Raw genomic sequence first — 12,903 nt, forward strand, 5'->3', positions numbered from 1 at the left:
AAAGGCAGCTCAAGATATGGAATAAGGATTGCTTTGGGAACCTTCACTTTATGAAAAGGCTTGCTCAAGAAGATCTTGATGTCATCACAAGGGAGATTAGAGATCGAGGTTTCTCAGAGGCTCTTGGCAAGGCTGAATCCCTTGCTTCTAGAGCTCTAGAAGAATGGGAACTTCGAGAGGAAATTTTTTGGAAGCAAAAGGCTAGAGTTGATTGGCTCCAAGAAGGTGATCGTAACACTACCTTTTTTCATAAAATAGTGCAATCTCGCCAGAATCAAAGCACTATCTCTTCTTTGGTTAATTCTCAAGGTATCCAACTGAATTCCTTGCCAGCTTTGTTCCAGGAGGCTATTTGGTACTTCTCTACCCTCTTCTCTGAGGACTCTCCTCCTGCTGATAATGAAGAAAATCTTATTTTGTCCTATATTCCTTCCCTTATCACTCAAGAAATGAATGATTATCTCATGCGTCCTATTTCTTTGGAAGAGCTGGAGGAGGTGGTCTTTGGCATGCCTAAGGGGAAGGCTCCTGGTCCTGATGGCTTTCCAATTGAATTCTTTCAGGAATTTTGGAACATCATTAATCATGAATTGTTGGCAGTGGTTAAAGAATCCTACGCTAGCAAGCAGATGCTTCGAGCTTTGAACTCTACATTCTTGACTCTTATTCCTAAGAGAGAGGGTGTTAATCAATTGGAGTGTTTTAGACCAATTGCCTTATGTAATGTGGTTTACAAAGTTATTACTAAGTTGATTGTTGAGAGATTGAAAAGGTGGCTTCCCATTATTATCTCAGAAGAACAAGGTGGTTTTGTTGCTGGCAAACAAATTTTGGATGGAGTGGTTATTGCTACTGAGGCTATTCACTCTATGGCTACTTCCAGGGAGAAAGCCATGTTTGTTAAGCTGGATATGGCTAAGGCCTACGATAGAGTTAAATGGAGCTTCCTAAGGAGTATTCTTCTTTCTTTTGGATTTAGCTCTGACTGGGTGAGTTGGATTATGAGTTGTGTTACTTCTGCCTCTTTTTCAGTTCTTATTAATGGTCAACCTTCTCAACTATTTGGTGCTTCTAAAGGCCTTCGCCAGGGTGACCCTCTCTCCCCATATCTATTCATCATCATGGCTGAAGGCTTGGGCGGATTCATTAAGCATCAGGTGTCCCAGAATTCTATTCAAGGCTGGCGGTGGGGTAATGGCTTACCTTCTCTTTCCCATCTTCAATTTGTTGATGATTCTACTCTTGTTGGTCTTGCTAGGATCAAGGAAGCTGAAGCCTTTCGACATGCTTTGGACGTTTATTTGGCAACTTCAGGCCAGAAAGTTAATGAGCACAAATCTTCCATTTACTTTTTTAACACTCCTGATTCTATTCAGCACAGGATTGTTGGTATCCTACGGTTTCAGATAGGATCACTTCCTTTGACTTATCTTGGCATCCCTATTGTTGTTTCCAGGCAGCCACATCTCTTCTGGCAAAATTTGATTACCAAGCTTCAGGATAAGGTAAATCATTGGACTCATAGATGGCTTTCTACTGCTGCCCGGGTTACTCTTCTTCAAGCTGTTATCCAAGCTCTTCCTACTTATCGAAGCATGGTTCACGCTGCACCTATTTACTTTCTCAAGGAGTTTGATGCTCTTTCTCGACAATTCCTTTGGAGTGGTAATTTGCGTAGTACTAAATGGAGCCTGGTTGATTGGGCAATTGTTTGTAGGCCTAAAAAGGACGGTGGTCTTGGTCTTCGATCTGCTCTATTGAGTAGTCAAGCTTTGGCTGCTAAACTTTATTGGCGATGGTGCTCTAGACAACATCAACTTTGGGCTCGTATTATCACTCATAAATATTTTCATGGTGCTGATCCTTGCTCTGTTTCTACACTTCCTCTTGAACGTCGTGGCTCAATGGTTTGGCATACTTTGAAGACAGGTGCGATGTTGGTAAAGAGGGGTCTGTTTTGGATATGTAAAGGAGGTTCTCAGGCTTTGTTTTGGTCAGATGCTTGGGATGGATTCCCTTCCATTTTATCCATATACCCTCATCTTCAGCCTCTTTGTGACTCTTTTCTTGCCGCTGGATGGGATAAAGTGGCTCATTACAAGACTCCTCATCAATTGGGACCTGTTGTTGGTTACAGATGGAAGCATTCTTCTGATTGGCCTCCTGGAGGTACAGACATGGATCGTCAGGAGCTTTCTCAAATTTTGGCCTCTAGACAGTGTTCTTCTTTGCTTGGTCCAGATGTTTTGGCTTGGGGCGGTACCTTGTCTGGTAAATATCATGTCTTTGTTGGGTATCAGGAGATAACTAGACAATTATTTGGGGATGCTGAGGTCCCTTGGTGGAAGCAAGTTTGGAATAAAGTTTCTTGGTCCAAATGCAATTTTTTCATGTGGCTAGTGGCTCACAACCGTTGTCTTACCTGGGATAATCTTTGTAAACGTGGATTTCAGGGCCCCTCTTATTGTGTTTTGTGTGGTAATGGAGAGGAGTCTATCTCCCATCTGTTCTTCCATTGCTCCTATTCTACTCAGATATGGCACCTTTGGTGGAGCGCTTGGGGTTGCTCTTGTCGGCATGCTTCCTCTTTGCCTGAGTTTTGGGCCCGCTTGGGTACTGCTCCCTCCAAGTCTTCTTTTCTCCATGCTGCTTGGATTGCTGGCCCATCTTTCATGCTTTGGCATATTTGGTTGGAGAGGAATCGTCGCATATTCCAAGATGTTCGGCTTGGTGTTTTGCATCTTTGGTGGAAAATATCACATTCTCTTCAGGAAACTATTCTTGTGAAGTGTGAGCTTGATGGGGGTATGGATCCAGTTGATCTTGCTATCTGTAATCGCCTCAATTTTCATCTGCAGGATGGGGCTGTAGCTCATAGGTTTCCTTCTATGTCCAGGCAGCTTCACCATCAGAGGAAGGGTCGGGTTAACCGGGATGGGCACTGGACTCCTCCTCCCTGTGGAGTTCTGAAAATTCACACTGATGGTTCTTCCCGTGGGAATCCTGGTCCGGCTGGTATTGGCGGAGTGGCTCGTTGTAGTTCTGGGGATGTTAAATTTTTCTTCTCAGTTCATAAGGGTGATTATACTAACAATCTCATGGAAGCTCAGGCTATTTTATATGCTGTGGAACAGTGTTGCTTGCGGGGATGGAGTAAGATTATCTGTGAGTCTGATTCCCAGGTGGTGGTGAACATGCTTTCTTCGCAAGAGCTTGAGGATGTTAGTTGGCAGCTGGCCACTGTTGTTAAGTAGATTCTTTTTTTCTCTTCCTCTTTTCAGTTCATTAGGTTCACGTATATTCCTCGTGAATGGAATAGAACTGCTGATTGTTTAGTCAAATGGGCATCTAGTCATGATCCGGGTTGGAATATTAGGGATAGGAGGCAACTGTCCTTTGAGATGGTGCAAGAATTTGATGATCTTGTTGCTCAGGATCGAGCTCCTTGTTGAGCTCTCCTTGTTGTATTTCTTTCTGTCTTAATAAATTTTTACCCCTCTTTTTGCAAAAAAAACATCCAACTCAAGTTGCTTTAAAGCAACTCCACCTTCCAAAGCTAGAAACTCAAAAATCAGCATCTGGCCATTAAATATTCAAATGACTTTTGCATACAATTCAGCATCTACCAACAGTTTTCATTTCCTAGAAAATGATATTATAACATTAGCAACATTCACTAGCATAGAATATATACAGCAAGATACTCTCATGATTTCAAAAAAATATGCAGGGAAAGATACTTTCAGATTTTCAAGAGGTATACTTCCACATATCAAAAACAGAAAAGAGAAGATGGCAATGACTGAAATGATTAAATTGGCACTACATTTGCAAGGATTAAACCACTGTTTCCAAAAGAACAACTTTTGTAAGTGCATACATAATTCCTACAACTGAATTAAAATAACTATAAGCCTTACAATATTCTTGTGTTAAGCATAATGGGTGTACCCAAAAAAGCTACAAACTTAAAATTATTAATGTAGCCAGAGACACCTAGGTTTTCATTTCAGAAGGCCTTCTGATAATAGGTTTGCAGATTGATAAATATATTGATTGTTCAACCTTTTTTAGATTCTTGACCTTGCCATTATGATGACAACTATTGATCAAAGTAAATAAGGTGTTTCTTTTGCTCAACACTGTATTCCAATCTTCTACCAATTCCAGTGATGCACCTGAAGAAAGCCTGACTGTTTGGATGAGGCCATTTCATTAAGGGAAAGAAGCACCATACTGCCATGTGCCATAAATTTCAAAATTCAGCTACTCCAACGCACATGATTCACCGTAGAGCACCAGATCTTGGCACTGAGACCAGAATCCATGCTTTGATAATGTTAAGCAGAGTTTTATAATTTCATCATTCATCGTTTTTCATAAACTCTTCGATAGATTTTTGCACCTTCAGAGTGAGCATGGATCTCTCTTTCGGTCCTTATATGCATAGGATTCTCTAAGAGCCATCCTTCATCGTCACATAAATTATGATGATGGATATACATTGGAAGTAATGAATCATGTCGGCTGTCAAAATATTGTCGCATGTCAACTGCCACTTCTTGAACATCTGATTGCACAAATATCTGTTCATGAATAAAGTTCAGTCTCTATAGTAACATTATAATTTGAGTATTTTAAAATTTTAATTAGTTCTTGATATAAAAAATAACTGAATACAATAAAATTATAAATGTCTAGTGCTTATGGTATGGATGCCTACTGTAATTAAATGTGAAAAATGAACTAACATGCATTTGTAGCAAATGTTACTTCTTTAGCTCTATGGATCAGCTGTATTTGATATTTCTTGTTTTAGCATCCTAACAAGTTTTTCCTGCACTCTTATTAAGCTTGTTTAGGTTACTAAAGTGAGTTTAGTTAAATATAATTAGTGGATTAGTAGTTGAGATGTCTTCATTTAAAAGGGAGGAGAATTTACTATATTTAAGCCACTTTGTGGTCCCTTCCTATTGATTGGATTTGCGTCCTCTACCCTCTCCCTAGTTCTATATGAACTCACTACCTAGCATTTATTTTCATAATAATTCATTGTCATTTTCTTGCAACTTTTCTGTGAGCTCCTAATGCAACATTTTCATCTTGACATTTGCGAATCTCCTGGAATCTCTGATCTATGTGTTATTCATTTACAGTTTTATACCTAGTTTCTCTCTACTTATGTTCAGAGAAGGGTCAGCAATAGTGATATAAAGTATGTTTTGATCCAATAAACCAAATCTGATACAATAGTTCTTATACTAACAGCTTCTCATAAATAACCATAAAAAAACATTCATGCTACATACAGATGGATTATCATCCAGCTACTTATATTACATTATTACATTGATTATAAATAGGTTCTTCTAATAGAAAGAACTTCATATTTTTATCAAGCATAAAAATGTTGTAAAAAAACATGTTATGCAAAACCAAAGTTATAATGCTGAGAAACAAGAAATCCATAATTTTGCAATCTGAAATATGCAATACTAGTTGGAAACATAAACATTCACAAGAAGCATGGCATTTTTTCTACTCTGTTTAATGCAAAGTCATGCTAATTAATATATCAATCAGAAAAACATTGTAAATTACCTGACCCCCAGGAGCCAAGTTGTTGATAATCGCATCTGCCAGTGGTTTCTGAAGAATCCTTCGTTTGTGGTGCTTTTTTTTGAAATGTGGATCAGGACACTGCAGGAAACACATCAATTAAAAATTTTGAAAAAATTATTAGATAATATACATTTAGGCAAGATAGTTGTTTGATGTGTCACTTTTCTTACTAATAGATGACTTGATGTGCCTAAATTAGTAGCAGCTTCATTTTTTTGTTTCATGTTATTTGTTTGTATGAGCAGGTTGCCTGCTTATAAATAGCAGCATCCAAATCCATGTAATAACATGGCTTGTGCATTAATGCTAATATGGTATCAGAAAAGATTGAGGAGATGCAATTTTTGAAGCCGGACTCTTGCATACACTTGTGGGTGGCATTTGATTGAGTGAGGAGCTGTGGTAAGAAGCAGGCATATCCAAATCAGGAAGAAAGTGTTTCACTTTCAACAACCAGTGGGTGATTTTATCTGCTTACCTGTTAAGATAACCATCCACGTTAAAGCAGTGCCATCAGATTATGTTGGTGTTCTGCAGGGAAGAAAGATTTGTGCAGTATGTGCAAGGGAGGTGAGAAGGATGAGATATAAGAGTCAGGCACAAAAAAGGACATTCAAATCTGGTGGAGTGGAGAGCTCAACATGGAGCAGTGGTGTTTGTAGCAGAGCTAAGATACCGATTCTATCCCAAAAACTCAGGGAGCTGATGCTGGTGCGTTCGGATGCGCCGATGCTTTAGGATGCTGCACCGATGCTCTCAGGAAGCACGCCCAGCATCTGTGGATGCGCTCAGGATGCTTCCAAGAGCACCCAAACAACATCCGGGTGCATTTGGAGAGCACCCGTGACTTTTTCAATGCCCAATCACTAAGGCAACTTTTCAAAGCATGTCTTAATTGATTTATTTTAATTTTATTTTTGCTCTATTTTGCTCCTAAACCCTAAAACTGCCCTAAAAGAGGCCATTCATTGCTCTTGTTTGCAGCTGGGGTCTCTTCTTATTTCAATTTGAACTATCAATGGTGAAGTATCATGCTATGGAATGGCTTATTTTTTTATATTTCTTGCATTTCTTTTCATATATACATTATATGTGTGTGTGTGTGGACGCACACAAATGCATCCAAAATTCTGCACATCAGCACCCCACACCCGCATCAGCATTAGAACCAGCATCAGTAACTTAGTAGCAAAGTGAAGTGCAGGTTGGATGATGTGTAGTCAAGCACATAAATATTCAGTATATATGACATTTATAAATATGTTAAACTTTTAACTCTAAATATTGATTGTTCAAGCTGCATGATTACTAATGTAGAGAGGTGGCACCAGGAGTAGAACATAGCAGTGATGTGGAAGTTTAGACCAAGTGAAGCATGATGCATGGTACATTTTTAATATGTTTTTGACAAATTCTTACAGAATAGAGTCGTAGAAAAAACTAGGGTTGCAAATATTGAGTTTTTTAAAGTTTCAATTTGTTTTAGTTTTTTACTTTGAAAATCATTATAACATTGTCCATATTGGGCTGGGTTCAAATTTATTTAATTTAGATATCTTTTGGTTGAGATTGATCAGAATCTGAAACTTCGTCAGACTACCTTTCCTAGAGTTTCAAGTTCACTTGCAGTGGTATTTAGCCTTTGTATTCGCATAGTGCTGCAAGATTTTTAAGTTTTTGGAAGCCAAATGTTTAAGGTTCATAGTCAATGAGGGCTAACATACAATATTACTTTTTTCCAAGTCTTAAGAGTCAAATGGGAAAAACAAAAGTGTATAGAATCATATAATACTCATCATTTCTAAGTAGAAATACCTGGACCAGACCATATGCTTGCAGACCCAAAGATTTTGACTGGCGATATGAAGAAGCTTTAATACTTCTAAAGTTGTCAATTGTAGACAGATTAATATCAAAAGTCCGAAGTTGTACAGGGGTGCCAACTCTATGAGATCCTAAAAAACAAATACCAGACACAAAAAAATGGACAGATCTTACATCTAAAGAATTTATTCCTTGTATCTAAGTTGTTGGAAGCAGAATTAATTTCTAAAAACTTGCTGCAGATTAAGGATCTCTGGGATCAGTTATTGATGCAACGCCCAGGTATCTATACACAGTAATATGTTCTTCAAAATGAAACCAGATAAACAAACATAGATGAGACACACATATTTCGAAACTCACATATTTTCCATTCAACAACCATCCTTCTACAAAGTTCAGCATCTTCCTAAATAACTAAAAATCTAAACTAGAAATAACAGAAATTACCCTTTTCAGTAGATTTTTACAAATCTTGAAATTTGTCATTTTAGGAAACCTTTGAAAATAACTCCTAGAAATCTGAAGATTAAATTGGACTTTCCTTAAACTACGACAACTAGAACTGCTGACTAATCTTTGAATTTGGAAACATTCATTCGAAGTTATTAAAAAGCACCAAAAAAACGGAAAGTGAGTTTTAGGGGTCTAAATGAATTTTCTGGCACTCGAATTTTTTTTTACTGGCCACAATATAAACATAGCTGAATTGGTAAACCACCTAACAACTCCTAACAAAGCCACCCTAAAAATTTGAGCAAAAACCCACATCCGAGTCAAAAGTTATGCCCCCTAGAAGTCCCTGCATCAGTTATCAACTATTCAAAGACAAATGGCTGATTAAATATGGTAAGAGTTGTACTTAAAATGGCCGCCATCATCCTAAAATCTATTTTTTGAAATCCTAATCTAATTGCAGGGACTGAAATGCTTGATCCTGAGAAATTGTCTACACTTCTTTTGCAAAAGAGTGCAGGTAAGATGAGATGGAAGCATCAATTTCAGACACCATGGAGAATGCATCAGTGCATGCATCAAGGGAAAAGGCCAACATAACACTAGTAGCTCGTCAAGTGACTCCTTCAAAGGTGGTAATGCATCCAATGGATCAGAGCAGAAGAGAAAATGCCCAAAAAGAAAGGGTGACTTCACACTTAAATGGAAATCCAAGCAAGCTAATGTTAGGCAAAAGTTTTTCAGTCCACAGCAACAGTATGAGTGTTCTTAGACTCAGATGTATAAGTTCTTTTGTATTGAAATAAAAATACACATTTGAATCCAAAAGCACTCATACTCAAGCTAATGTTGTTGAGAGCCTTGATGTCCAAGACGCAACAGAAGGATTTGCATTTTGTGCATTATATTTCAATCAGTTGAGTCCAAAATTTGGTATTTTGATTTGGGTATAGCCATACTATACATGTCATAACAACTAGTATGTAATCTTTACTGAGAGTACAGGTAGAGATGAATTTGCTTTCTTTAGTGCTAATTCATTATGTTAAATGATGTGGAAATGTTCGTGTCACATTAAATATACCATAAATTGTACTTTCAAGGATGTTTAATATGTTCCTAACATAACCAAAAATCTTTTATCTATTTAGTGAAACAACCAAAGAGTTCAACTTTATACAGCATTTCAAGGCAACAAAAGTATGGCCACAACTCTTCATGATACATGGTTATTGTAGTCAGTATTAGGCGTGACTATTCGAAGAGTCATAATTAATTATAGGAGTTCAGAAAATCTCCAAGAGACCTTCGGTTATAATGTGAAGAATCTCTTCTATTGTTATATATTCGCATGAAGCAAAGGATATTGTACACTTGAACATTTCATTCTGGTTTCTTTTTTGTTCAATTTTGGCTCCTTATTGGTGTTTATCACCATTGATTTTTGGGCTCTAGATTTAACAAGGAATCAAAGCCTCGTTTGATTTTATTAATGAAGGAAGCCTATTTGTGTTCTTGGTGTCATCAACTTCTGCATAAATATTATTATATTTTATTTAGTCCTGTTATGTTGTGCTTGGCAGATAGTTCTATGCCTTCCATCTAAGACTCTTGGGCGGATGTGTGTAAATGATGCCCAGATTGATTAAGGGAATTTTATTTTTTGTTATCTTTCATTTCTAAGCGATGCCTCTCTATGGCTTCTTAAGTATTTTGTCTTATGCAGTTTCCTCTTCGATTTGGTGTATTTGCAATATCGGCAGTCTATGATATCTTGTATTTCTTTAGATTTATGTGTATTTAAGTATTTTATTATTTTTGCCGCGTTGGACATAGTTTTCTTTGGCATAAGTCAAGATTTGTATTGTTAGGAAGTCGTCTGTAAATGCTTTCATAAGTATATTTTGGTGATGTCGTCACTTGTATTCAAATTTGTTTTGTGATTGTGTTTTATCCATTGCTTTTCCTCTCCGTAGATCAAGCTTGACTTATATTGAGGTAACTTTTGCTTGTTTATTATTGTCCTTAATATCTTTTGATTGCATGGGTCTCAGTTTTAGATTATCTGAGAGTCTTTTCGTTTCAAGGCATGGATATCTTGATGACTGCAGAGAATCGCTTTTCTTTGCATCTTTCCGTAATAGTTTTCCGTGTGGTGTGAGGTTGAGCGTTTGTTTTACTCCAATTGGTTTTTATATCCCTATTGTTATTGGTTTCCATTCAGGCATCAAGCATTACATATTCTTTTTCTTGACTACGTATTTACTATCATCGGTTACACTCAACATTGGCAGCGTAAGGGAGTTTCCACACAAATGGTGAATGTATGACGAGGAAGCTCGTGATTTGACTGTCATCGTCAGTTACTTTATTGTGAAACATCTGTTACAATTGTACCCTCGTCAAGCAAGGGTAACAGAAGTCGGTAAATTTGTATGGGAAGTCAATTTGTGCTACTGCAATCGCCCAAAACTTCTACATCATCATATTGCCTTGCCAAATCTCCTCCCCTATCATTTGTTTGCGGGTCATACATTTCTTGGAGGCCAATGTTTGGACTCTATTCTTCATTGAGACAAGAAATTCCATGCAAAGGAGCAGCAGGTTTGAAAAAAGGAGTAGAGCATCCTTCAATCCATTCCAAGAAGGCGAGACAGAGCTAGCAATTCGTAAGATTTTGGCAATTTAGAGAGTTGTAGGGATTGAAGTCTAGCGATGGCAATGACACCTAATTTAGAGTGTAGGATGTATGAATCTCGTTACCTGAAAGTGGACATGGTGGTGATGATATTGCAGACATGGGGGCTTATGTACCACTGTTGGAATTGTTAAGTTTCTTGAATCGTTGCTGCAAATGTACTAAGCATTCCCTATGATAAGGTATATGTTTTCCATATGCAACATCCTCTTTTTTATATTGAGCATAGGTTATTGAATAGACATGTCTATTCAATAATCAAATCATTAATTTATATAAACTTAATTGTTGTTATATATGTATATGTATATTTCTCACATAGTATTATATCTCATATATAATTATATAATTAATCATAGAGTTATCTGACAGAAGCTACCAAACATTAACAGGAATATAACAACATAGAGGGCATGACATTATTCTCGGAGCTGTCGCGACGGCGCATTCGAAGCATGAGCAGCCTCATAAAGGTGGGAAGGCAGCAGCCTATCATGGTGCTCCATGTTGATAAGAAGGGTTGCATCGATCTTAGAAAGCATTGTGTCTGTGAGGAAGACATTCAGACTTGCGTAGAGGTACAATAAGAGCAAACTCGTGCATTCCATTATGCGTCATGTTGCAGAGACCTTGTCCCTCAACCTCGAGATGAGAACACTCCTTAGGACTGATTTAATACTTAGCTTCAGAATGGAAGGAGCAAATGGGCCTGATACAGATTCACCTACACTCGATAACCAATTTGCACAATTTGGGGCAGGATGTTTTTGGGGAGTAGAACTCACATCCATGGAGTCACCTCACAGAGGTTGGATATTCTCAGGGACTCTCCACAACCCTATGAAGCTTTGTGCAGTGACAAAACTAAGCATTCTAAAATTGTGAGAGTTCAGTACTCTCTCAATCATCAACATTGTTGGGAGTATTTGAAGTTGCTTGGTGACAGGCAACTACAACATTATGATGATTTTATACAATCAGACAATCAAAGATAAGTCATTTATGTTCTTGAATTCTTATTATATAACTGGAAATAACTATTGAGGCATCATTTTGAACCTCTTTGTGTGTGTGTGTGTTTATTGAGATTAGACCACAAAGAGATGAGTATTTATGGTTATATTACTTGAAAAGAGATTATGTTTAGCATTGATAGTTGATTTTAATAATCATTCTTGGTTACAGGATGCAACAAGATAAGGATTATAGCTCTAGAGGGAGATGTTGAGCTTTAGAGGGAGATTTTAGCTTCAAACGAAGGCTTCATAACTAAGGAGTACTTATGGAATCCCTATCACTCTCATAGATGCTTGTGATGCTTGTGGTATTTATAAAATCTTAGGACTTAAATGGAATCAATTCTTAGTTTGTTATTGCCTATTTTATTCTTGTGTGAATAAATGAGATTGTAAGATCAGCTATGATAACTCTTTCACTATACGATAGTGAATATCATGTTGAGAGAATCCATGGTGTCATCACGTTGAGAGATTTCGTGATGGGAGTTGAATGTCATGTTGAGAGATTCCATGATAGTTCACGTTTAGAGAGTCCATGAATAAAGGCTTAGTTGTGAGTCTTACAAATCTTTTCATGTTGAGTGATTCCATGACTATGAGTAATTGTTATAGGTTTTCATGTTGAGTGATTCCATGAATATGACTCGTTGCAGGTTTTCATGTTGAGTAACTCCATGAATTATGTTTTGAATTCATATGATCAGAATTTATCATTGACATTTTTTGGTTGTAGCTTTGTGTGATTGTTCAGCTAAAGATCTCTCTCTTGCTAAGAGGGAGTGTTAAAGTTTGTAGCTGCGATAGAGGTCTTTATCTCTCGAAATTTGGACGTTATTATCGTTATTGTCATCTTCAGCTGAAAATGACACTTAAGTTTAATTTGTAATATTAAATTTAAATGAAATGTGTCATTCACATGCATCGAAGCATGAATATTCAAAGAGTCATAATTAATTGCAGGAGTTATGAGAATCTCAAGAGACTTTTGGTTATAATGTGAAGAATCACTTCTATTGTTATATATTCGTATCAAGCAAAGGATATTGTACACTTGAACATTTCATTATCAATAAAGATATATTTGTGTTGTGTAGCTGGATTTTTCCCTTCATTCTCGAAGGGTTTTCCTAGGATAATTCTGGTGTTTTTTTTAATTCAGTTTTGGCTCCTTATTGTTGTTTATCACCATTGATTTCTAGGCTTTAGATTTAACAATTTGTACCAATCATAAGGACATATTAGAAACGGAAAATATAAGCAATTTGCATAAAGAAACAAAGCAAA

General features: G+C 37.1%; 1 protein-coding gene across 2 annotated transcripts in view; it reads right to left on the reverse strand.

Annotated features, from left to right (window-relative positions):
• Positions 1 to 3,808: 3,808 nt before the first annotated feature.
• Positions 3,809 to 12,903, reverse strand: part of LOC149575053 (tRNA (guanine-N-7) methyltransferase) — a 51,699-nt gene continuing 42,604 nt past the window's right edge. Inside the window, exons 7-8 of one of the 2 annotated variants that reach the window (XM_089814918.1) lie at positions 5,602 to 5,700; positions 3,809 to 4,570 (exon numbers count right to left, since the gene is read on the reverse strand). In XM_089814918.1, the coding sequence (XP_089671044.1) occupies positions 4,457 to 4,570; positions 5,602 to 5,700 (213 nt within the window). In that variant the 3' untranslated portion in view covers positions 3,809 to 4,456. Of the gene's footprint in view, positions 4,587 to 5,601; positions 5,701 to 12,903 lie in introns of both variants that reach the window. The other variant, XM_089814917.1, reaches the window with a different exon arrangement.

The sequence above is a fragment of the Cupressus sempervirens genome, chromosome 2 (assembly GCF_028749045.1).
Source record: "Cupressus sempervirens isolate cs-2001-9-10 chromosome 2, ASM2874904v1, whole genome shotgun sequence".
Taxonomy (NCBI): Eukaryota; Viridiplantae; Streptophyta; class Pinopsida; order Cupressales; family Cupressaceae; genus Cupressus; species Cupressus sempervirens.